Source organism: Oreochromis niloticus, linkage group LG3, assembly GCF_001858045.2.
Source record: "Oreochromis niloticus isolate F11D_XX linkage group LG3, O_niloticus_UMD_NMBU, whole genome shotgun sequence".
Classification (NCBI taxonomy): domain Eukaryota; kingdom Metazoa; phylum Chordata; class Actinopteri; order Cichliformes; family Cichlidae; genus Oreochromis; species Oreochromis niloticus.
The window spans coordinates 81,395,011-81,420,230 of NC_031967.2; the positions used below are offsets into that span (position 1 = coordinate 81,395,011).

The 25,220-nt window shown below is 40.8% G+C and overlaps 2 protein-coding genes across 4 annotated transcripts in view; both read right to left on the reverse strand.

Annotated features, from left to right (window-relative positions):
* LOC109199804 (uncharacterized) overlaps window positions 1-3,577 on the reverse strand; it is a 3,716-nt gene extending 139 nt beyond the window's left edge. Inside the window, exons 1-5 of one of the 3 annotated variants that reach the window (XR_002060107.2) lie at window positions 3,183-3,577; window positions 3,042-3,101; window positions 1,132-1,144; window positions 479-544; window positions 1-163 (exon numbers count right to left, since the gene is read on the reverse strand). The exon at window positions 1-163 is cut by the window's left edge and continues 139 nt beyond it. Coding sequence is in view for 2 of the 3 variants with exons in the window: in XM_019355139.2 (XP_019210684.2) it covers window positions 1-163; window positions 479-544; window positions 3,042-3,101; window positions 3,183-3,573 (680 nt within the window). In the remaining variant the exon portion in view is untranslated. Of the gene's footprint in view, window positions 164-478; window positions 545-1,131; window positions 1,145-1,717; window positions 1,903-3,041; window positions 3,102-3,182 lie in introns of those variants that run through there. The other 2 variants (XM_019355139.2, XM_025905460.1) reach the window with 2 other exon arrangements.
* A 2,063-nt stretch (window positions 3,578-5,640) lies between these two features.
* On the reverse strand, window positions 5,641-24,812 carry LOC112846029 (uncharacterized). The gene is made up of 9 exons (XM_025905252.1): window positions 24,433-24,812; window positions 23,571-23,667; window positions 23,421-23,482; window positions 23,041-23,155; window positions 22,746-22,807; window positions 22,077-22,179; window positions 8,361-8,425; window positions 6,479-7,275; window positions 5,641-5,656 (listed from the first exon to the last, which is right to left on the reverse strand). The coding sequence occupies exons 1-9, from the start codon at window positions 24,550-24,552 to the stop codon at window positions 5,641-5,643; spliced, it is 1,437 nt and encodes a 478-aa protein (XP_025761037.1). The 5' UTR covers window positions 24,553-24,812.
* Window positions 24,813-25,220: the final 408 nt, after the last annotated feature.

Genomic DNA, 25,220 nt, shown 5'->3' on the forward strand with positions numbered 1-25,220 from the left:
CTCGTCTCCAAGATAGGTTGTTCCTTTTCTTTGCACTTCAGACACTGCTGGTTGGTGACAGTGATACCGTTTTCAATAAAAGGCTTCATATGTTTCATCACCGCTCCTATCTCCTCTTCAGACCATGGTCTCTTCACACACCGCCTTGATGAAACACGTAAACCTGTTCAATAAAACAAAACAAATTTGAAGTTTAAAAAGATCATGTGAGATGCACTTGTAGGTAGAGATGGTGTTCAAAACTGTGAAAACAAGCTGGTACTTGTCTAAACAAATTGTGTGTGATAATACATAGACTGTAGACCTGATAAAATTTAAAGTTTGATTGTTTTCATTAACATGATAGTTCATCACACTGCTTGGTAAACACAAAATACATTCAGCTTCTTTATATGTTATATAATGTCTAACCACATGATGTTGGTGTTGACTGCACATAGTGCCTAGTGATGGACATGGCATCTGATTTATATCATACCTTTAGTAACTGAGTCAGGGACAGGAGGTGAACCAGAAGTCACACAGGCATCATTCCCCTGGTCATCTAAAAAATATTGCACAGTATAAATGTATGGGCTTAAAGAGGCTTTCTGCCTACCAATCAAACACCATGGGCACAGAGGGGACAGTGACAGCCAGTTCTATTATACTAACTATACACATGGCAATGCTGCTGAACTGGATGAAGTCAACAATACCTTGGGTAATAAGTTTACTGGGAAATGATGTAGATTTTGCACAGGCCAAATCTTGCTTGACCAAAACTGATGAAGCATCAAAATACTAGTCATAAAGCATTAGTGTCACAATTAGGAATGGAACAACTAACAATTGACCATGTAAAAATGTACTGATGGTTAGTAATATTGTTCTATACACAATCCCAGGTTATCGTAATCAGCATAGTAGTGTTAATAGTAAAGTCTGATTTCATTTTTAATGCAATGAAAAACAGAGATGCAAGTGGCATTAATGAAACAAGAGAGCATCGTTATCATACGTGATGTGCGCTGTTAAAATACGTTACTGCACATTTCACTGGATTTGTCTCTGAACAGGACTAACTCACAGATCCCAGCTCATTACATAAGATATGTTGGGCAAACTTTGAGTACAGCATTGAAAATGTACCTTGAGCTGCAGTCTCGGAGAAGTGAGGCAAATCAGAGGTCACAGAAGTTAATATTTCTTCATTGTCATTGATAGATTTTTCTAGCAAAAAAAAAAAAAAAAAAAAAAAAAAATTATATATATATAAAAATATAAAAATATAAAAATATAATACATACAGTGAGGAAAGTAAGTATTTGAACACCCTGCTATTTTGCGAGTTCTCCCACTTAGAAATCATGGAGGGGTCTGAAATTTTCATCATAGGTACATGTCCACTGTGAGAGACATAATCTAAAAGAAAATTCCGGAAATCACATTGTATGATTTTATACCAAGTTTTTTGTATATTTCTTTGTAAAATAAGTATTTGAACACTTGAGTCAAACTATATTAATATTGCCTTTGTTAACAATTACAGCGGCCAAACAGTTCCTGTAGTTCTTCACCAGGTTTGCACACATTGCAGAAGGTCTTTTGACCCACTCCTCCACACAGATCTTCTGTAGATCTGTCATGTTTTGGGCCAACACAGACTTTTAACTCCATCCACAGATTTTCTATTGGACTGAGGTCTGGAGACTAGTGAGGCCAGTCCAGAACCTTGAAATGCCTCTTACGGAGCCACTCCTTGGTTTTCCTGGCTGAGTGCTTCAGGTCTTTGTCTTGTTGAAAGACCCAGCCAGAACCCATCTTCAATGCTCTGACTGAGGGAAGGACGTTTTGGCCCAAAATCTCACAATCCATGTCCCCGTTTATCTTCTCCTTAATACAGTGCAGTGGTCCTGTCCCCTGTGCAGAAAAACAGCCCAGAGCATGATGTTTCCACCCTCATGCTTCACTGTAGGATGGTATTATTGGGATGAGACTCATCCTTCTTCTTCCTCCAAACCCCAACAATGGAGTTTAGACCAAAAAGTTTTATTTTGGTCTCATCTGACCACAGGACTTTCTCCCATGACTCTGGATCATCCAGATGGTCCCTGGCAAACTTCAGACGGGCCTGGACATGGGTTGGCTTAAGAAGGGGAACCTTCAGTGTGATGAATGATTTTAAACCATGACGTCTCAGTGTATTACTGATAGTAGCCTTGCCAACGGTGGTCCCAGCTCTCTTCAGGTCATTGACCAGCTCGTCCCGTGTAGTTCTGGGCTGATTCTTCACCTTTCTTAGCATCACTGACACCCCACGAGCTGAGATCTTACGTGGGGCTCCAGTCCGAGGAAGACATTAGCCTCTTCCATTCAGGGGCGCCTGCAGGAGTCTTGCAGAGGGTACGCACAGTCACCTGCACGCGCTCCATCGCACACACGCACATGCGTGCACGCGCACTGTCGCGCACCGAGCTGCTTGGCAGTGGCTCTGGAGCCCTTTCCAGCTTTGTGAAGGTCTAAAGTTTTGTCTCTTGTGTCGTTGGACAGCTCTTTGGTTTTACTCATGTTGTTGCAACACTTTTGACAGATTGTGGGGTGCACATGTGTCTTTATGAAAGCTAACGGCATCAAACAGGTGCTGCTAAATTAGAATCATGAGCAGAGTGTAGTTGGACTGTTTAAAAGCAGAATAACAGGTCTTTGAGGGTCAGAAATCTGCATGATAAGCAAGTGTTCAAATACTTATTTTAAGCAGTAATATACAAAAATATTTTAATGAAATCATACATTGTGATTTCCGGAATTTTCTTTTAGATTCTGTCTCTCACAGTGGACATGTACCAACGCTGAAAATTTCAGATCCCTCCATGATTTCTAAGTGGGAGAACTTGCAAAATAGCAAATACTTACTTTCCTCATTGTAAATGGTATTAACTACACAGCAAAGTACAAACAGAACTGCAATAACATTATCTAAATATATAAAAATGTAAATTTTAAATATTTTATCAATACAACTGCAAAGTCTATAACACAGAATACAATAATTTCAGTACCTCGCAATGTGGAAGCATCAGGGAGTTGCTGTGATCCAGTAGCCATCCCATCTATGTCATCTATAAAATTGAAAAAATGTTATTAGACCAACCATATTCACAAACACCAAGCCGATTTAACAACATATAAACCATGCATACCACCAATTTCATCCAGAGTTTTTCCTTGAATATCCTTCACACTTCCCTTCTCCATGGCCATGAGCAACTTGGAGATCTTAGCCAGCTGAATTGTTGATTGGGGCAGTCGATAGTATTCTCTATGGACCCTGATGTCATGGCCGAGGAAATCGGCCAGCTGGTCTAGTTCATTATCTTTCAAGTTCATGACTTGGCTTATTGTGGCAATCTGTTTGCGAAGGTTAGTTGATCTGAGGTTCTGAGGATGTTCAGCTCCGCAAGCATCTGCAAACTGACCAAACTGCCCTCTGTAGTGACCATCACTACAAGGAATGGCGAAAAGGTACATATTGTTTTCAGATACCCCGCACTCTTTCCTCTTACTAACGAGGAGTGACAGGTTATCGGTCATATCAGAAGTCGGGATCACAGCCACCTTTCGTCCTTTTTTCCCCTTCAGTTCCACTCTGGCAAACTGTTGGCAAAGCCTTTTCTCAACTTCTGTAAGCCCAGAGCTGATGTCATCGTTTAGTTTGGACATGTCACGATCTTCAAAATTTTTGACAGTCATACGTGCTACTTCACCTTCCCTCCTCCTATTGAACAAAATCACTTGACAAAGGATCACCTTTGCTAGTGCTGCATAAGTTCCTGCTGTTGGGTTATCACCTAGTTTCTCCCTAGCCGATTCCACTTGCTGACCAAGATATAACTGCAGCTTCTGAACATCTCTGGTCAGTGGAAGGCTGTCGACCTTGTTGTATTTTGCCTCACTCAGGTTTGATAAGGCTGAATGGGAAACTAATTCAGACCACTTTGTTTCATGAAGTGTGTGAAACCTCCTGATTGAATCGATCGCCTCTTGATCCTCTTCCATGAGAGCACGACACATGATAATATCACTTATTTTTCTGAGAGAATGTCCAAGCTTCAGGGCCAAACTTGGGGCTTTGAATGTGCAGGTTTCAGTATCAAAACCTGAAACTCTCTTGACAGCATTAGTAAGAATAAAGAAGTTGGCTGGTTTTATTGCCTCTTCCATATTATGGATTCTTGTTGTGTGACGCAAAGTCACAAGTAATCTCCCAAGTTCCCTTACTTTCTGTCTTATATACTCATGCTTTGATCTGTCACTTCCATGCTTATTAAAAAGAGACTGAGCCAACTGCATAATATAATGATCATTCCTTATTGCACTAGACACATAATCCTTGTGCATCTTGCCCAGTACTTTTTTTTTTTTTTTTTTTTTTTTGCCTGTCCCGTTTGGTTCTTTTGCCATCAGAATTATTGTCTAAAGGCGAAGAAAGATGCCCAACGGATTTACTTTACCAAATGGACCATCCCAGCCTTGCCGTAATGGTCCATCTGATTCACCTTTTATTGTTTATTTTATTTTCACTTGCTGAATACGGGACAGACTTGACTGGTGGAAAGAAAGGGGAGAAAGAAAGAGGGAAAGAAAAAAAAAAAACCTGAGAAGAGGGACGGGGAAAAAGGGCAAAAAACAAAATCCAACAGAATAAGCAGACAAAAAAATACATATATCGATCACCTGGATCACCTGTTGAGAAAGAAAAAAGAAAGCAAGCAGAAGAAGACGAGAGTAATAAACAAGATCACAATGATATATGGGAATATGACAGTAAATACTAAATATTAATCATTATGGTGCAGCACGTGAGATCGACAGCGCACAGTGTGCTTTGAGGTAGGAGCCCAAAAGGGTGTAGTTTGTGTGTGTGATCACCCGTGTGTACACCTGTGAACATGAACGCGCTTGTTTTTAAAAGGTTCCTTCATGTAATGATCTGCTAGAGGGTGTGGGGGGCCACTGCCCCGTCCTCCAGGGCATGAAGCAGGTATGGAGGAGATCAAAACTCCAGACATCCAGAGGCCCCCAGAACACAAAAGACCAAGGAAGACCAACAGAGGGGCAGCCGCGCCACTATCCCAGAAAGAGCTGAGGAGAGTCCCAGATGAGGGGTCACTCAGCAGCCGCGGAGCAGAAGCCAGGGGGGGTTGCAGTGACGTGCCCGTGAGCTCCGCCGGCAGCCAGCTGTGCCTGAGTGACCGAGCCCCGGGCCGAGAGGCCGAGGGCACCCCATCCCCGAAGTGGCCCGAGCGAGCCCCAGGCTCCATGCCCCGATAAGCAGCCGCCAAGGAGTGAGCCGGTGGGTACCCGGGCGCCCACCCCCGGACACAAAGAACCACCAACGCACCGATGTCTGAGGGCGTCTGCCACCGGCAGGGGAAGTGGTGGGGGAGATGGGCCTCCAAACCTTGGAGGGCCTGAGATGTGCCCAGAGAGGTGGCGTCTGATACCCGACCTGACATATAGACACAGACAAACAGGCACACACAGATACAAACATCCATTCCCACCCTCATGCTCTCAACACTCACCCAACGTGGAGACAGACATAGAGAGACACTGTACACACAATCACACTCCCCAAGCATACTCTAGGCCCCGAGTCTAGGTACCCTTGCCCCTGGAGGGGGAAACTGCGCCCAGACCCAGGTGGTGTTACCCTTTTCCCTGCGGTGGGGAGAAGCAGACCGCCCCGACTCCGCAGCAGCAGGGAGGCCCCACATTCCAGACCCCAGTCGGACGGCCAACTCCTCCTCCTAGCCCCCCCGCTCCAGCAGGCCGCAGAGAACGGGGGTGTAGGAAGACTCCAAACCTCCCTCCACCCGCTCATATGTAGTGTTGATGTATGTGTGTTCTAAGGTGCATTTAAAACCCAGGAGGGCATGGAGCTACCTGCCAGAGCAGCAGGTAAGCGTATAGCCCCTCCTGCTAGCCCTCAATGTCTACGTGTATTTAAAATTGAGAGGTGGGCAGCGACGCCAGGGGTGAGGTGTACACCCTGGTGGTGATTGGAATCCGTGTAGCGTGCCCACCCCCAAGATCCTATATGTATGTGTAATGAGAGTGTGAGTAATGTGAATGTCTAAGTTGTGGGATAAAATTGAGGCAGAGGCAGCAAGAAGGGGGCAGAGGGGGGGGGGGATGTCTCCTCTACACCCTGGTGACACACCCCTACCCCAAGGCCCTGCATGTGTGGGTGATTGTGGTGGAGCGGGAAGAGGGAGGCAGCTGGAGATGGGGAGGGAAGGAAGGGAGGGGCAAGTGACCCCTCCCTGGGTCAGCTCCCCCGCTGACCCCAGTAGGCACCCCCATACTCTGCAACCCGCCAGGGAAAGGGGGGGCCCAGGCCCATCCAGACCGGGGCCCAGTGCAGCAGCGCCGCCCGGCCCCACAGAGCCCGGGACAGTCCACCTGACCCCACCACAGAGAAAACTGCACCCACCCCATCATCTTGCCCAGTACTGAGTAGAGTTCACTTGAAATTGGCTGAGACATTGTGGATCGAGTAGATGCTATACCAAAGACTCTATCTTTCAGCTTCTCTTCAGCATTATTCTCTGGTCTTAAAGCACATCTTTTCATATGCCGAGAAACTTCTTTTCTGGATATCATACCCTTACAGTATAAGCAGTACTCGTATGTCTCAGCGCTGCTGCTGCTCTTTTTTGAGATCCTTTTCACTTTAAGACAACCTGATCCTGTGGTTTTAACAGCAGAGTTGTGCTTGAAGTTACCAAGGTTTCGTAACCTTTCAAGATGAACTTTTCTGTCCTTTGATGATTTGGGTAACTGAAGCACCTGGGCGACTTCAGCATTTTCATTTACATGCGTCTCCAGATGACGTGCAAATTTTGTTTGAGGTTTTCCACACACAAAACAAAAATTGACTGTGCTTTTGATTAATTTTGTTGACTTGGTTGGGGATTCATTTTGGCTAATATCCACAGTACTCTTTTCGCTACATGCATCTTTTGTTTTCTGCTGGCATGACTCTGAGCTGTCTGGTTCTTGGTCGGGATGAAGATCATCAGTAGTTTCAAGATCATTCAAAATGTGCTCAAAGTTGTTCTTAACATCCATGGTCCGTTCTTTTTCAGCAAAAGTAACGCATAAATCAGGCATGCTAGCAGCATGGGAGTTTTTTGATGGTCCAGGTAACTCAATAGACAACTCTGTTCCTGAGCTTTCTGAATCTGATGCAGAATTTGGGATGTATTCTTCATCAGATGAGACATCACCCTGTTCGTAAATGCAGCATAGATTAAATAACAGAAATAAACATGGGAAGGATAAATGCTAAATTGTTCACGTCACAGAGCTCGGGACGTAAACCAAAGTCTCTAGATGTCTTAAAAGTACTAAGAAATACCTCCTAATTTAAAGAAGAAAATGTGCAGCAGATATGTATTTTGTGCAAGTATTTTGATTCTGCTTGATCAATTTGCAATCTGTGATCGATTCAGTACTTTTTTGATATTTGTCCCATTTCTAATATCCAATTTATATTTTTTGAACAATGACATTAACAAAAAAAAACAAACACAAAACAAAAAAACTAAGACACCAGCCCTAACCTGGTCCCAGAGCCCCTCCCACAATGATCCCCACAGAGCAAAATTTGTAAAACCTTTGAGACTAGATTGTATGAAACTGTTGTTTGTTTGTTTTTTTACAAAGGATTATAATAAAATCTAAGTAATATTTTTACAATGTGTTTATTTATTTCTGGCCTCTCTCACATAACTTCTACACTCTATCCAGTCCAAAATCTCTCTGCTTTCAGTTCTCTATCTGAGACAACACTTACAAAACTGATTATCCTTATAATTTTGTGATGAAAGAAAAAGGAAGAGCAAGCAACATGTGGCAATCTTCACGAACTGCATCTACGTCAATATTAACTATATTATAATGAAGCCTGCGTAAATTCAACCTGGGAGACACACCTGCACATCGTCTCCATCATCATCATCATCATCATCTCAACTCCCTTCAGCTGCTCACTCCGGCGCAGCCAACCCGGAGCTCCCTCGCACCTACGCCTCCATTCAGCATCCGGGCATTTAAGCTCTTTCACCCATAGCTCGGCCTCTCAGCGTTTTCGCATCCCTCCACCACCCCTGCACCCCCATGCTTGCCCCCTGCCTCCATACCACCACCAGTGTCCAGACCCCGGGGGAAGACCTCCTACTTCAATCAGCAATGCTTTTATCAACAGTTTTCCCGCCGGGATCTGACCGCCAAATATTTAATGTTCAATAAAGCATGTCTAATTCTTTCTCCGTATCTGAGTCTTTCCAGGTTGAATTTCACTGTACACTTACGTCGGACATATCCCAGTCTTCTGAAGATGTCTGGAGGGAGATCTTATGCCACACACAACGGCATTCTACAAATACAAAGAAACCACAGCATTAGACAACAACCGATGATTCATTAAGTTATAATTTAAAAAGTAGCGATCCCACACATCACAAATTATATTCACTAAGACCACTAAATATAAACAAGCATAAAGTGAATTTAAAACCAACGCATAATTCAGAATAAAAAGCAGATTTTTTTTAAAGTTTAAGACACATTTTAAACTTATGAATATGATATACTGCATCATCCTAATAATCAATTTTTTTCATCAGATTTGAGATATAAAACATTGTTATTTTAAAAACAGACTAATTAGTAAACATACACATATATATATATATACACACACACACACATATATACATATATATATATATATATATTGTTACGGGTTCGAAATTGAGGATGAGAGTAAAACAATGATGGTCCAGAAGAGGTGGTTCAAACAATTGATTTTAATGAATGCACGCAGCGTGGAGAGGTGCAAACTGCAAAACAGTTGTACATCTCTACCCAAAATACACTCTAGATTGCTTTTATAACATCAGGGTATTGTAACGCCCCTTCTTGCGTTTACAAGCACATAATTTGCATGTACAGAACATTCATGTATTTTAAGAATTAACTGCAACATAGAGGTTCCTCCTTGTGGCATACTCTTAAGAATATGGTGATGATCTAAGGCCTTTGAGGTCACCATGGGCTGGACATCCTTCCGTCACCTGTAACTAAGCAAACTCAAATACCACAAGAAGCTGAATACATTCAGGCCTTTGCTCAGCTACTATTTTACTATACCAATATACTCAGCATATGAGTTATGATATATATATATTTAACTCAATCATTTTAAAGTAGTTATAACTGCACCTGTAATAAACATGTTAATATTTGATTATGATAACCCCTATAATATAAATTATACCATAATGCCAGCAGCTTCAATAAACACTTTGATGAAATGATAATTAATGCAATGATAAGATGATGGTTATGTAAAATAATCCCTGTAATTCCACAATTCCCCCTTTTGACGTCTTCCAAAGACGTCACTACACCATTCCCAGGTCCACTACCTTCGCTCTGACCCTCTCTAGCCGCCCCCTGACTCAGCAAATCCGACAACAACCTCATGTCCTCTAGGTGGTCCAGCAATAAAACACCAGCCCCCACTTGACAACACTTCATGCTTAGGTAATCTCCGCTCCTTTTCTGGGTCCTTCTCTAGTGGAAATCTTCTCCTGTAAGGGATAGAAAACAAACAACCTTTCTCTGCTACACCTTACTAACCTACTTTGTTCATCTAAGGTTCCTGTCATTATTCAAAGTTGGTTCACAATATCATATCAGGCAAAATCACAAACCCTACTCCCACGTCTACTTTGTTAAGCTCTTCAGCTAGACTCTGTACCGGTTTGCCAATCTGTGTGTACATGCCTCTACACTTTTAATGTCTAAATGCACATCTGGATGTATGTGCACTTGTGTGTCTATCTGCATCTATGAATCAATGATTTGTCAGATATAAGGCGTTAATGTGAGAAATGTTTCCTGACTATTAACTCCTGATACTCAAGGAACTTTCCTGTTTGCCGAACTTCCTAGGTTTGGCCTTTTACACTTTTACTAAAGAAATTTTAACAAAGCCCAAAAAGATTTTTATTTTACTCCTGTGCTTGACAGGTTAAGCGAAGTTGTTTTTTGTTTTGTTTTGAAATTTTTCCCTTCTGTGTGTGTGTGTGTACATAAGTAAGAATATGATAATCAACATAAGATCCCTGGTTTGCAAATGATTTTCTGCCCCCGCTGCAGGGCAACATCCTACATCATTTTGTGGTGAGTCTATGTTGGCTAGTTTAGTGCAAATATGTAACAGTTGCTTCATTACATTGCCCACTCAAAGTTGCGCAGTTTCAAAGTATGTGGAGAGTTCAATACACATTTCTTGGCTAATTATTTTCCCAATAAAAGTGAAATCACACATTGCATTTGATTTCACTTATATATTATCATGTTCTGGGCTCTATCCATTATATTAACTTTATTCAATCTCAATACTCTTTATGTGTGTGAGCAACGCTTTTAGTCTTATTAAACACAACCCAAGTAAAATGCACACCATCCCCATGTCAGCCTAAATCTCCGCTAAAAAGCACACTTCAAAATTTTCTATCTGGATTTACGCCTCTTTTGGCCTCAAGCATATACATAACATGCAAGGGTTACTGTTAATGCCCGTTAGACAAGTTTCCATTATCTACAACATTTTGTTTCACCCGGCTCACCCTTACACATTTCCTGTTCACTTATTGCATATTTATCTTTAACACCTTTTACCTCAGTAGTTGCTAAGCAGAAACAAAGCAACCTGTGGTCCACCTTTACCCTGTAAAATAAACTCATATCATGTTTGTGTCCGTAAGCATGTTTTGCATTCATTCATTACACTCCACGCCATTCCTGCAAGTTAGGAGCTGTAAAGTTGAAAGCTGCATCAAGTCCAGGCCTTTGGCCTGGCCTATATTTAAATCATGTGTGTTTGTAAGCGTGCATGCAATTCACCTGCTATGTTCTCATCATCCCTCAACATGTATCATCTGGACACTCTCACCAGTGAAGCTTAAAACCCTCTTGGATAGAACATCAACTCTAAACAAGCACAGTTATGCATTGTGTATAAAATTAACTCAACCTGTAAATAGAGACATCACTGTTATGACAAACATAAAATAATACTGTACAACACGTTATTAATACAGTCATCCTAAGGCAGATTATCTGTTTCCTATATTATTTTGGCCACCCCTGCTGCATGCTGTGCACATTTAGGGTGCCTTGCTTCTGTTGGACTCAACCTCATGCTAACCTACATAAGTACCTGTCTTAAGAGAGACCTCTGCACAGCTCAGACGCCAATTGCAAGAGCTCTCTAACATTAGAATCATCAACTGTGACTTATATAGTGTTATTTCGGTACTTTATACTTCACACATTTTGAACGTTGTTTATATGGGGAGTTCCTCTTTTTGTGTCTATATTTATTAATATGCCTTGTGCACTAAAGCTTCCTGTTTTTTCAGTCTGGCTGAGCACTTGTTTGTGAGTATAAACTGGCCTCTACAAGCCTTCATTAGCAGATACACATTACAAATACTTCATATATACAGAGAAAAACCCAATAATCCACATTTCACTATTTTGTTCTTTGGTTCAGATTTGGATTCTGTATTGTTCTTTATTTATTATTATTTATATTCAGATTGTTTTTGCTAGTCTTGGTTTGTTGTTGTCTGTTTGGGAGCTGACATAGTCTCTATAAATAAGCTTCTTTTGGTGGAGTAGCATCAGGAGAGAAGCTCCAGAGAGGCATCTTCCATGTTAAACACTAAAATATAACATAAGAGATCTTCTCAACGTGTTGTATATTTTAATATTTCCTTATTATTTTGTCATAAAATAAATCAACCAAATAACTTAAGCTGTGTGACAGCACCTTGCGTTTACGCCAGGCTGTGAACTGCCCTGAAGCTACACCCCCTTTCACCCCATTTACTTTCTCAATCTTAGTTTAAACTATTCCTGACTTCCCTCAATGCACACTGTAAAGTGTAAAAGATACAATTAGCTTTCTCCTGGTAAAAGGTCCTACATTATTTTCTCTACCTTTGGAAACATCCTCTATCGAGTTAGCCCATTTCATTTTTCAAACTTAGGCCTGATTTCTTCGCCCCCTTTAACGGGTAGCGCATATCCGGTCTGAACACTGTGTTTGGGCAATTTACGAATTGTTGCAGGATTTCTATGTTATGTAAAGTTCCTCTCATCCCTTTTATGCTTCCATTATAACCTGTGTCTAACAAGCTTTTGATCTTCTTTGTAATATAAACAACTCGGTGTATTTGTGCTCTGTTCTTCTCCTTTCTCTCGTCTGATCATCTCAAGTACGTCCTGTACCAAATTTGCTTCCTCTTTTCAAGCCCCACATTTAATTACAAGCTCAAACATATTTGCCCTATATTGCTGTCTCGACGTGTTTCCTGTCAACTTAACAGAGTTATTCTCAGAACTCAGAAAGGTCACGTAGACATTTGCTTAGTAACCCTAAAAGAGCACCTTTCATGTAGCTAATCGCATATATTAACACCCCCCTTTTTGTGACACATCTCATGTGTTACAAACTCAAAATCCTGCACTCAAGCTTAGGAAATTAAAAGAAAAAGGTTAGTCCTATCATATTAGATATTCATGCTCCGGCCCTTCAAACCTGTGTTTAAGGAATGAAATCAAATTAATCATTATGTCCAATCCTTTCTTGGCTCCATCTACAGCCTGGATCCTTGAAACGTCCTAGAAACAAAAACCTGTGTGTTAACCAGAACATCACCTTTTATACTCAGTTTATCCTCACTTATGATCCAACCTGTGTTATAAAACAAAAGTTAAAACAGAACAATTATCAGTCATGTGTCCAACCTTAGTCCAGTCTTTTGTCAGTGTCCAGTCGGTCCAACCTATGGTCTGCCTGGTCCGTCCAGTCACCATCCATTTACACACATTCACTCACACGCATTACCATCAGGTATTGCTGACAGTGGAGACTATCTCGCAAATATTCAGTCTTCACTCTCAGCAACATCAACTCATTTATTTGTTTTACTTTGTTTTTAAGAAAATAGTTCTTTCTGCTTTTGGACTGGATTCGCTCGCGGCAATCCTTTTAGACAGAGAGTTAGCCTTCTCCTTTGCCTATTGTAATCTGGAGAAGGTCACCGAGAATTTTCAGCGCTGTTATCCACTCTTTTGCAGGCCTGCTTAGAACAAAAATGAGAAAAAGAGAGCTGATTATTAGCTCATCAAAACACAAAACAAAATCACCTGACAGGTTTTTCTAAGTGCACTGTTATAAAAACTATGGGCCCTTTTAGACATGTCCATGTTTATCAAAACTCCCTCTATTAAAAATAAAACAACAACCTCAAAAATCTTCAACAATCTGAAATTTCACCCGTTCGACACACTGAAAACCTCGCCAAAAGCTGCACCGTTTCGTACACAACAATATCCCCCTTTAGGCACTTTACCATACTCAGATTCAGCCTAAGATCTTACAACAATGTGTCAACACTAATTTATAAACCTCCTAATCAAATTTGCACCTCTGAACAATCTACCCCTCCTTTAAGGCCTCAATCACACCCACACAGCAAGCTCCTCTGTCCACATTCACACAAGCTCTCAAACTTTTCCATACTCAGCCATATCTCAACAATTTAACTTGGCAAAAGAAATACATGTTTAAACTTTATCACATTATTGAATTATTTTCATTTTCTTTCTATACTAATCACTTGTTTTGATCAATCAGTGCAAGAGCACTCCTGAGTCACTCTTATAGACACTTTTCTTTTGTTTTTCCATCTATTTTATGAACCATTCACACCATTCTCTCACTCATACAAGCAGCAAGCAGATCTTCATTGCATATGCTTATGTTCTTAGCCAGGTTTTTAATCAATATCTGTTCATTAAGCTTCAGGAGCTTGTCTTTATAAGGTTAATGCATTTTCTGTTTGTGTGTGTATGGGTATATGTTATTTTGCATCTATGACTTCACAGTCTCCCAGACTTCTTCCCAACTCTCCAGTTAAGCAGTCAGTTTTCTTTTTCCCCGAGTTACTAACCCACATTTTGATTTCCCACCTTAAATTACCGCCCTCCTGGTCTTCAGCCAGGAGCTGGGGCTTGCTTTTCAGGTTCCTGGACACATCATGCTGTGAACAATTCAACGAGAAACTTGCCTTAACTTATCCATAGATGTTAACCTCTAACTTTCTTCCGACTGCTGGATGTGGAGAGCCGGTCCAAGTCTGCTTTACTCCTGAAAATAACAAAACTAAGACATTTTATTATTATCACCAGTGGTTAAATAACCCATTTCTCTGTCTCTGGTCAGAAACACCAATTATGCCAGGCATGTAAGCGTGTTCTTCCCTGCATTTTATGTTAATTGGGTGTAAACTGCTTCTTCATTAAATTAATTCATTGAGTTCTTCGTTGCCTTGCGATGTATTCATGTTAATGTACACTACGTGTAAGCTGTTTCTTCATTGCATCCTATATATTCATATTTAATTTATGCATTTCACCACTGAGCTTTAGATTCAAACTATCTCACTTCTGATTCATTTCAAAAATAATCTCACATGTAACAATTTGTATGTGTGTTTTCTATTCATTAAGGTAATAACAATTATTTCTTTCATTATTCTTACCTTTTCTAATGTTTACCTCTTTGTTATGCTATGGTGGACATCCCTAAACAATTCATGAGTTCAGGTTTCAATTTTCAATCCAATTATATCCTATATTCTCGCAGTCAAACTCGTCCAGCTTCATCTCTCACTGGTCCTCTCTGCACAATGTCCTGTTCGGGCTTCAAAGCTCCAGCAAACACAGTCTGTTTCTTCTCTGTTTCTTTACAGTCTTTCTTTCAGATTAAGTCCCAGCATGGCAAAATATCACTCAATGTGTAGTGCTCTTCCACAATTCTTTATCCCACTGTTCAACTGCCCAGCCTGTATTTTCACAGTACATGTTACAGTACACTTACATGCTGCTGCTGGTCGTCAGTCGTCATCAGTGTTACTGGATCAGTGGCACTGCCGTTTGCCTGCTGTATTCAAGTCCACGATGTTCTATCGGTCTTCATCAGGCGATTAACTGTCCTTTGAACTTCTTCTCCGCTTCAGGGACAAAGTGAGAGATCCAGCCGCACAATTTCGAGCCAAAGACTGGCTTATTTTCCCAATTCTTTTAATCTACTTTTCTGCTGCTGAACTCAAGGTTGCAAAGTTGAAAGACGCCCACCTGTATTGACCATATAATTAGTATTATATTCATTTTTTCTTAAAGGCTTCATTTGCTTCATGTGCCTAGAGTTAACTCTCTCTCTCTACTCTGGGTGCACACTTGTCACCATGAGCTTCCCTTTTTATGGGCATGCATTTCCTGTCCCACACACACACACACACGGTTTCCTGTTTCTACAGCTTCTGCAGAGACTTCCTTTTAATTTCACAATCTACAAATAATCAGTAATTCTACTAAAAAAACCATATGCCTTCATTTCACTCACACACATTTTAATAGCGCTCTTTCACACATCAGGACAACTAAGACTTCTCCACACACATCACCATTCTTTAGGTCAGTTTTGTAGCATCAATCACACAATCATTTCTTGAGTGGGTGTACTAAGTGCATATACTTATGTGTTTTTAAACAGAAAAATAAACTCAACCTCTCATCTTCATAGACCCAAAAGTAAGCATATTATTTCCCTAATCAAAAGTCAAACCGTTACTCACAGTAATTTTTAATCTAACAGCCTTTGTGTTTTGAAACTAAAAAGAGGAAGGAACAGCGCCCAATTTAAACTGCGCATGTTGTCACTCAACAACACACACACAGAAAATGTAACTGTATATATTATCTCAAACTGAAACAAAACCCATCTAAAATCCTAAAACATCTTACTTCGACACCCCAAACACACATGGCTTACAGACATATTTATTAATTAAATTATCTCAAATTCAATTTCAGTTCTCAGAACCCCGGTAACGGTCTTAAGTATCAACAGTTTATGTATCCTATCTCAAAACCCCGCAAAAAGTCATACAGTCATGGCAAGAAATAAAACTTTACTTACATATTGTAATAAACAAAACCAGCGTACATGCATCAGCAATGTCTAGCAGTCTCTATAAACTTCCTCATACTCTATTGACCTCTCAGCTGCCTTATTTGCATTCTCACACACACACACACAGTCTAAAAATAATACCAGCCTGACTCACAGACTCAGACAAGTCTCTTAATATATTTACACAGACGTCCTATGATTACAACTGCACAGATTTTAGGCTTCTCATTCCAAAACCTACACAATTTAGACAATTTTTAAATTAACCCTCCAAGGGACAAACTCCCTGAGTTTTTTGTGATCAATTTAACCAGTCTCGGCCCCGGACCGTGGTCAAATATCTAAGACCCTACACAATTTAAAAGCATCAATCAACTCAACCCGAAAAGCCCCGTTATGTGGACACCCCACATCCCAGGCTTCCCCGAAGTTTTAAGTTAAAAGGTAGACGCCCGAAACCCGGTTTCTACTGACCAAAAAAGTGCAAACCACCGCCCCGGACGGCAAACTGACCCAGTCAGTGGCCTATTTGGAGTTTCCCAAGTTCTCCACGAAAGGCCAAGTCGGACTATCCCTATCCAAGGAAGATCCCGAGCGTCCTCAGGAAATTTGGAGCGTCACCTCCGAGAAATGCACTTGTTAGACTCCCAGAGTCCCGCTCTATACAATTTAATTATTTTGAAGACACCCCAAAAATCACAAACCCACCATATCGGTGTCCAAGCCCGGCTTTATATTCAATTGAGACTTTAATGTCACAAACTTCACCAATTACCTATTATTCTAAATTCTCTTTATCCTAAATCCTCTTTATTCTTATTCCTTTGGGACTTTAACCCGGTACCTTTAGTGAGACTCTAACTCACTTTTACTCTTTTCTTATCATTACTTCAACTTCAACTTCTCATGAGATTTTCACCAAAACCAAAACAGACCTTTACCAGTAATTTTCAGTGAGTAGACTTTCAATTTTGTCAGAACCAATTCAGCACTGTTTGGAAATAATTCAACAGGTAGTGCCTTACCTTTGAATAAGCCGGCTTATGTCCACTCACTTCGACCACTGACTCGTGTCTGCCTGTTTGAGCACCTTGGACCCTCTCAGTCTCAACCTCCAACTTTTCTCCCTCAACCGGCCAATGCACCAAATGTTACGGGTTCGAAATTGAGGATGAGAGTAAAACAATGATGGTCCAGAAGAGGTGGTTCAAACAATTGATTTTAATGAATGCACGCAGCGTGGAGAGGTGCAAACTGCAAAACAGTTGTACATCTCTACCCAAAATACACTCTAGATTGCTTTTATAACATCAGGGTATTGTAACGCCCCTTCTTGCGTTTACAAGCACATAATTTGCATGTACAGAACATTCATGTATTTTAAGAATTAACTGCAACATAGAGGTTCCTCCTTGTGGCATACTCTTAAGAATATGGTGATGATCTAAGGCCTTTGAGGTCACCATGGGCTGGACATCCTTCCGTCACCTGTAACTAAGCAAACTCAAATACCACAAGAAGCTGAATACATTCAGGCCTTTGCTCAGCTACTATTTTACTATACCAATATACTCAGCATATGAGTTATGATATATATATATTTAACTCAATCATTTTAAAGTAGTTATAACTGCACCTGTAATAAACATGTTAATATTTGATTATGATAACCCCTATAATATAAATTATACCATAATGCCAGCAGCTTCAATAAACACTTTGATGAAATGATAATTAATGCAATGATAAGATGATGGTTATGTAAAATAATCCCTGTAATTCCACAATATATATATACACATATATACATATATATATATGTGTATATATACACACATATATATATATATAAAAAAAAAAAAAAAAAAAACACCCAGCACGCCCCTGCGGGCGGTTTATCCTTCAAGCTCGGGTCCTCTACCAGAGGCCTGGGAGCTTGAGGGTCCTGCGCAGTATCTTAGCTGTTCCCAGGACTGCGCTCTTCTGGACAGAGATCTCCGATGTTGTTCCCGGGATCTGCTGGAGCCACTCGCCTAGCTTGGGAGTCACCGCACCTAGTGCTCCGATTACCACGGGGACCACCGTTACCTTCACCCTCCACATCCTCTCGAGCTCTTCTCTGAGCCCTTGGTATTTCTCCAGCTTCTCGTGTTCCTTCTTCCTGATATTGCTGTCATTCGGAACCGCTACATCGATCACTACAGCCGTCTTCTTCTGTTTGTCTACCACCACTATGTCCGGTTGGTTAGCCACCACCATTTTGTCCGTCTGCATCTGGAAGTCCCACAGGATCTTAGCTCGGTCATTCTCCATCACCCTTGGGGGCATCTCCCATTTTGACCTCGGGACTTCCAGGTTATACTCGGCACAGATGTTCCTGTACACTATGCCGGCCACTTGGTTATGGCGTTCCATGTATGCCTTGCCTGCTAGCATCTTGCACCCTGCTGTTATGTGCTGGATTGTCTCTGGGGCATCTTTACACAGCCTGCACCTGGGGTCTTGCCTGGTGTGATAGACCCCAGCCTCTATGGATCTTGTACTCAGAGCTTGTTCTTGTGCTGCCATGATTAGTGCCTCTGTGCTGTCTTTCAGTCCAGCTTTGTCCAGCCACTGGTAGGATTTCTGTATATCAGCCACCTCCTCTATCTGCCGGTGGTACATACCGTGCAGGGGCCTGTCCTTCCATGATGGTTCCTCGCCTTCCTCCTCTTTCTTGGGTTTCTGCTGCCTGAGGTATTCACTGAGCACACTGTCAGTTGGGGCCATCTTCGTGATGTATTCGTGGATGTTTCTTGTCTCATCCTGGACTGTGGTGCTGACACTCACCAGTCCCCGGCCCCCTTCCTTCCGCTTAGCGTACAACCTCAGGGTGCTAGACTTGGGGTGAAACCCTCCATGCATGGTAAGGAGCTTTCTTGTCTTGATGTCAGTGGCTTCTATCTCCTCCTTTGGCCAGCCTATTACCCCAGCAGGGTACCTGATCACGGGCAGGGCGTAGGTGTTGATGGCCCGGATCTTGTTCTTACCGTTCAGCTGACTCCTCAGGACTTGCCTGACCCTCTGCAGGTACTTGGTGGTTGCAGCTTTCCTAGCGGCCTCTTCATGGTTCCCATTCGCCTGTGGGATCCCCAGGTACTTGTAACTGTCCTCTATGTCTGCAATGTTGCCTTCTGGTAGTTCAATCCCCTCAGTTCTGACTACCTTCCCTCTCTTTGTTACCATCCGACTACACTTCTCCAGCCCGAATGACATTCCAATGTCATTGCTGTATAGCCTGGTAGTGTGTATCAGTGAATCGATGTCTCGTTCACTCTTGGCATACAGCTTGATGTCATCCATGTACAGGAGGTGGCTGACAACCGCTCCGTTCCGTAGTCGGTATCCGTAGCCAGTCTTGTTAATGATCTCACTGAGGGGGTTCAGGCCTATGCAGAACAGCAGTGGGGACAGAGCATCTCCTTGGTAGATCCCGCACTTGATGGTGACTTGTGCTATGGGCTTGGAGTTGGCCTCTAGTGTTGTGTGCCACATTCCCATTGAGTTCCTGATGAAGGCTCTTAGGGTCCTGTTGATCTTGTACAATTCTAGGCATTCCAGTATCCAGCTGTGGGGCATTGAGTCATAGGCCTTCTTGTAATCAATCCAGGCAGTGCACAGGTTGGTCAGTCTGGTCTTGCAGTCTCGGCTGACTGTTCTGTCTACCAGTAGCTGGTGTTTTGCGCCTCTGGTATTCTTGCCAATCCCTTTCTGTGTCTCGCTCATGTATTGACCCATGTGCCTGTTCATCTTAGCCGATATGATGCCTGACAGGAGCATATATATGTGTATATATATACACATATACATATATATATATATATATATATATATATATATATATATATATATATATATATATATATATATATATATATATATATATATGTGTATATATATATACATATATATCTATCTATCTATCTATCTATCTATCTATCTATCTATATCTATCTATCTATCTATATCTCTATATCTATCTATCTATCTATATCTCTATATCTATCTATATATATATATATATCTATATCTATCTATCTATATATATATATATCTATATCTATCTATATATATATATATCTATATCTATCTATATATATATATCTATATCTATCTATATATATATATATCTATATCTATCTATATATATATATATCTATATCTATCTATATATATATATATCTATATCTATCTATATATCTATATCTATATCTATCTATATATATCTATATCTATATCTATCTATATATATATATATCTATATCTATCTATATATATATATCTATATCTATATATATATATATCTATATCTATATCTATCTATATATCTATATCTATCTATATCTATCTATATATCTATATCTATCTATATCTATCTATATATCTATATCTATCTATCTATCTATATCTATCTATATATCTATATATATCTATCTCTTATCTTAAATTGACCTGACCAAACTACTCATTATGGGCCACATAGGCCATGTTTCAGAATGCATTCTTGGCTCAAAGACTTCTGGCAGAATGATCTAATGAGAAACAGAAAAGCTAAAATGTTTATCCTACATTAATTAATAAGGATTGAGATGAAAAGGACTTCTACTAAAAAGTCATTGAAAATGTGTAGAGACACCATCAACCATTTGTATTGCAAATTGCCTGATTGATCTATTGGAATAGGTCTGGATTAATCAGACCCAGTACCTTATTGGGCTTCCTATATTGACATTGTAAGAAGTTTGCAAGTTTGATGCAATGTTTACTCAAAGGGTTTATTATCATCAAACATCATCTTCCAAGTTTGTGTGTATATGTGTAATTACAGAATGACAAACAGACTTGAGGGCAGTTTACTTCATACATGTTGATACTCTCTTAAATATAATTAAACATTTGTGCATTTTGCTTTATCTTTATATAACAGATCAAATCAGGAACTGTGGTTTTTGCATTGTAACATCACAAATAAGCTAAATCAGCATTGTCAGTACGCATGCACGGCGCGGCTGGGTCAGAGTACACCACTACCCACGATGTAAAGGCTGAATTATACTTCTCCGTCAGATATAGGCTTGGTTCTTTTAATACATCCATGGATATAGGCCTACGGGGAAGTGCTGTGCCAGGGTTGCCAGACGTCAGTGGCCAAACCCCGCACGAGCGTCTCCGGGCACCACAGAGGCTGATGGCTCCGGATATGAGGCTTTGAAAGTGAAAGTTTATTTGCAGCTGTCGATTCATTGTACCAACCTTCTCTCAGCTCTAAGGGATCTGGAATTGTCATCTGACAACTGTCAGTCTCGATCTCGAGCAGAGACTTATATCCAAGGTAGCATAGCCTCCCGCTCCTGCTGTTTTGTTAAAACTATAGGGGCTTTTTGTAGTGAAAACGCCCAAGCGAGGGCCACGAGTTCTTTCTTTCTCTTCCCAGCAGCACTGTATCCCCGTTTCGTACCAAATTCTTTTAAAACATTGACTTTAGGACGCTGAAAATATTCAATATCGCTATCACACGCGGCCGTGTTTACTGTTTACGATGCACGCTGGGTAGTCGTGACCCTTGACCCGGACCGGCATGCCTTGCGCGCGGTTAGCTTATTTAGCTTATATGAGCTTGATGTTGAAAGAGTGAAACAAAGATTTAAAGTTGTAAAGTTCAACAGTCTAATCAACAAAGAGTAAGAGGGCAATATACATTATTACAGTATGCTCTCTGTTCTCTGCCACACTAAGCAGACAAACTCAAATGCATGATATGTGATAGTATCTGCCATTACACTGTGTATCATTGCAATGGTTTGAATTGATAAAACTTTGAAGTGATTTTTTTTATTCTTTACATATGAAAATGTAGACCTGACTCATGGTAACTTATGGTATAGTGAAAAAAATGCATTAATTAACACAAGATAAATAATACACTTACGCTTGCATCTTAGACCATGCCATCTGATAGCTGTCAAAGGTGAATGGCATATCCCGCATTTGTCAAGTTTCACCGATTCAAATACCAGCCTATGAATTGTACACTGGAAAAAATTAAAAACATGAAATGAAACATAAAACATTGTTACCCAAATATTTTATGACGAATTAAAAATAATGTTTGACCGTTTTACATATTTTCTACCAATCCTTCAGGAGAGATGGAAAGGGAGATAGGAGTTACTTTTTAGATAAAATAGTGAAGCATATCTATTCAATTCCTGAGATTTGTGAGTTAGAGAGAGGGGAATCTATTTAGATGAAGCAAAAGTAAAATACTAAGAAGCTAAAGTGACTGTGAGTAAAAGGTGCATGTATATGTCTGACACAGAAAAACCCAAGGTTTTCAAGGACACTGTCCATCAGCCTCATAATGACATCTGAGCTCAAACTGATGCTTTCACTGTTTCACCTCCAGTGTGTGGCCACTCAGTAAAACACACTTGTTAAGGGGACACTGTGGTTAGAAAAGACCTCCTGTTCTAAATAGAGGACATTTCCACCACCGCTGCCAGATGTTTGCTAAAATACTCAAAATGGAGTTTCATGTAAACACCATAACACTTCTAACCATTGGTCAATTTTAAAACAAAGGTCAATTTCAACTCACCTCACAAGCAGAGTCATTAGGCACAGCTCTGGATGATTGTGGCACCTCTTTCGATTTGCTCTCTGTACAAGGGAACACAAGGAGATTCAGTGCTTGACTTTCGTTAAGTCAAAAAAACACATCTATGCATAACGCAATCAATTCACATCCCTGACTGTTACAATTCTACTCAAAATATCCATCAAGACACTATAGAATCATCAGAAATGTCCCAATACTGGCACATTTTTCATGCAGCAAACCTTCAGGCATGTCATGCATTGCCAGAAGTTAACAACATTTACTCAAAACTGACCACTGGTAAGTTCTTCTGAGAACGCTTGGGGTGACAACTCCTGATACTGGACACCAACTTCACCAATTAACTCTTTCAGAGAAGAAGTGCCACGCTGACCTCCAACAGAATGCACCTAAAAAAATGCAAAGATGAACAAGCATCAATGGTAGAGTGTCCATCTGATCAAGAGGGACACTCTCAGTCAAACCTTAAAACACCCAAATGATGTTGAGAGGGAAATGCAATGTTAAATGATGACTACCTGTACTTACAATGATTTAAAGACTGTACATGCAGTATAATTGTAATCAATTGATAAACATGATCTTTACAAACCACACTATTTACCAAACTACACATTGATACAATCTTTAGTAAACAGATGAATCCATGCTAACCTCGTGCTCAGAGTTGTCTGCTGTAGGTCTAGATGACTGACACTCTGCTCTTAATTCTCTGTCTGTAGAAGAGAACACAAGACAAGGAGGCATAGTGCTTTGCAAGACCCCAGGGTTTAACAGGTAGTGCTTACTCAAGCAGGGACTCACCTGTGAATGAGTCTGTAGAGATCACATGGTGCTCCACGTCATGGGCAATAGGCTCTGCAACACACTGTTGACCAGAAGGGATGCTTGCGATCTTTAGCTGGGTATGAAAAGTAGAACAAATATTGTAAACATCTGGCAGCTACAGTGGAAATGTATTTAATCCACTACGAGTGGTCTTTTCTAACCAGTGTCCCCTCAACCTGTGTGTTTTTCTGAGTATGCCAAACACTGGAGATGAAACAGTGAAAGACTCAGTTTGAGCTCAGATGTCAGGACAGTGTTCTCACATACCTTGAGTTTGTCTGTGTCAGACACACACACATAGTTAAGCATTTTCTGTTTCACCTTCAGTTAAATACAGTTCTAACTCTCACCCTAACTGCAAGGAAACAGAGTGATTAACCCTTACCTAGTTAAGTGAAGCCAAAGTAAGACAATACTAAGAAGCTAAAGTGACTGTGAGTAAAAGGTGCATGTATATGTCTGACACAGAAAAACCCAAGGTTTTCAAGGACACTGTCCATCAGCCTCATAATGACATCTGAGCTCAAACTGATGCTTTCACTGTTTCACCTCCAGTGTGTGGCCACTCAGTAAAACACACTTGTGGAGGGGACACAAAACAGATAAGCTTGCAATCATCACTTGGGAAAGTCATACAAATTCAAGATTTAGTTAAACCAGATTGAATACCACCAAGAGGACATTTAAATATTGTGACTAGGGCTGAAACAACTAATCGATTAATCGACAACTAATCGATTATTGAAATAATCGTTAGTTGCAGCCCTAATTGTGACATCTAGATATGTAGGTTTTAAACAACAATTCATAGGGGGAAAATTTTTTTTAAATGACCCACCTTTTTCCGCCAGGGCCATTCTTTCCCACCATAGTCATAAGTAATTTCACTTCCTGCCGCAATTTCCTTCAGTGCAAAAAGGCAGAGATGTGGCTTCCCTTCTGCTTCAATCAACTTCATTCTGCAATTTGGTGTCCTGTGTTCATCGTTTACTAGTCGCCCAAATGACCCATCTTCAAGTGCTCCATCAATACTGCAAATTTGGAAACATACATTAAACAAACATTTATAGTGACACGCCTATGAACTATACTATAATTTTTAAGCACCAACACAAACACAACATCCAATACAAGTTTAGTTGTTAAATGCATAGTTGATAAGTTAAAGAGGGTCCATCAGTCAAGGACGCGTTGCTTTCTGACTAAGATAAGTGTTTGCGCTTCTACTTGTGCTTAGAGCTTAAACGTGGTTTTGTTGTACTGTCGCGCTGACCTAGTAGGTGTGGCTGTTACTCTTCTCTTCTCTTCCTCCTCTTGCCCACTACCTGCTCTGTGCTGCTGCTTGCGCGTGGCCGCTGATTAGACCTTGTGCAATCTACAGCTAAGCGCAGCCTGGTGCGCACTGCTCCGCCAGGTGAGTTGAATTAGAGCAATCAAGGGCGGGCGTGCCTAGTAGACCTTAAAATGCATGCAGCAGTCATTTGACTCGAGTGCGACATACTGAGAGGACAGCAAACCAAGCACAATCCACTTTCCACTGTGAGGAAGACTGAGTTAGACGGGCTATCGGTAAGCTCGGACTCATATTTGCTGCTTATATGTTTGGGAACTATGGAAGCTCAATTG

Bases quoted from the DNA above. Each gene is read 5' to 3' on its own strand.
- LOC112846029 (XM_025905252.1), bottom strand. From the start codon at position 24,552: ATGAAGTTGATTGAAGCAGAAGGGAAGCCACATCTCTGCCTTTTTGCA. The intron at 23,156-23,420 runs GTTAGCATGGAT...GCATTTTTTTAG, and splicing joins CAGACAACTCTGAGCACGAG to GTGCATTCTGTTGGAGGTCA. The intron at 22,808-23,040 runs GTCAGTTTTGAG...TCCCTTGTACAG, and splicing joins CTCAGAAGAACTTACCAGTG to AGAGCAAATCGAAAGAGGTG.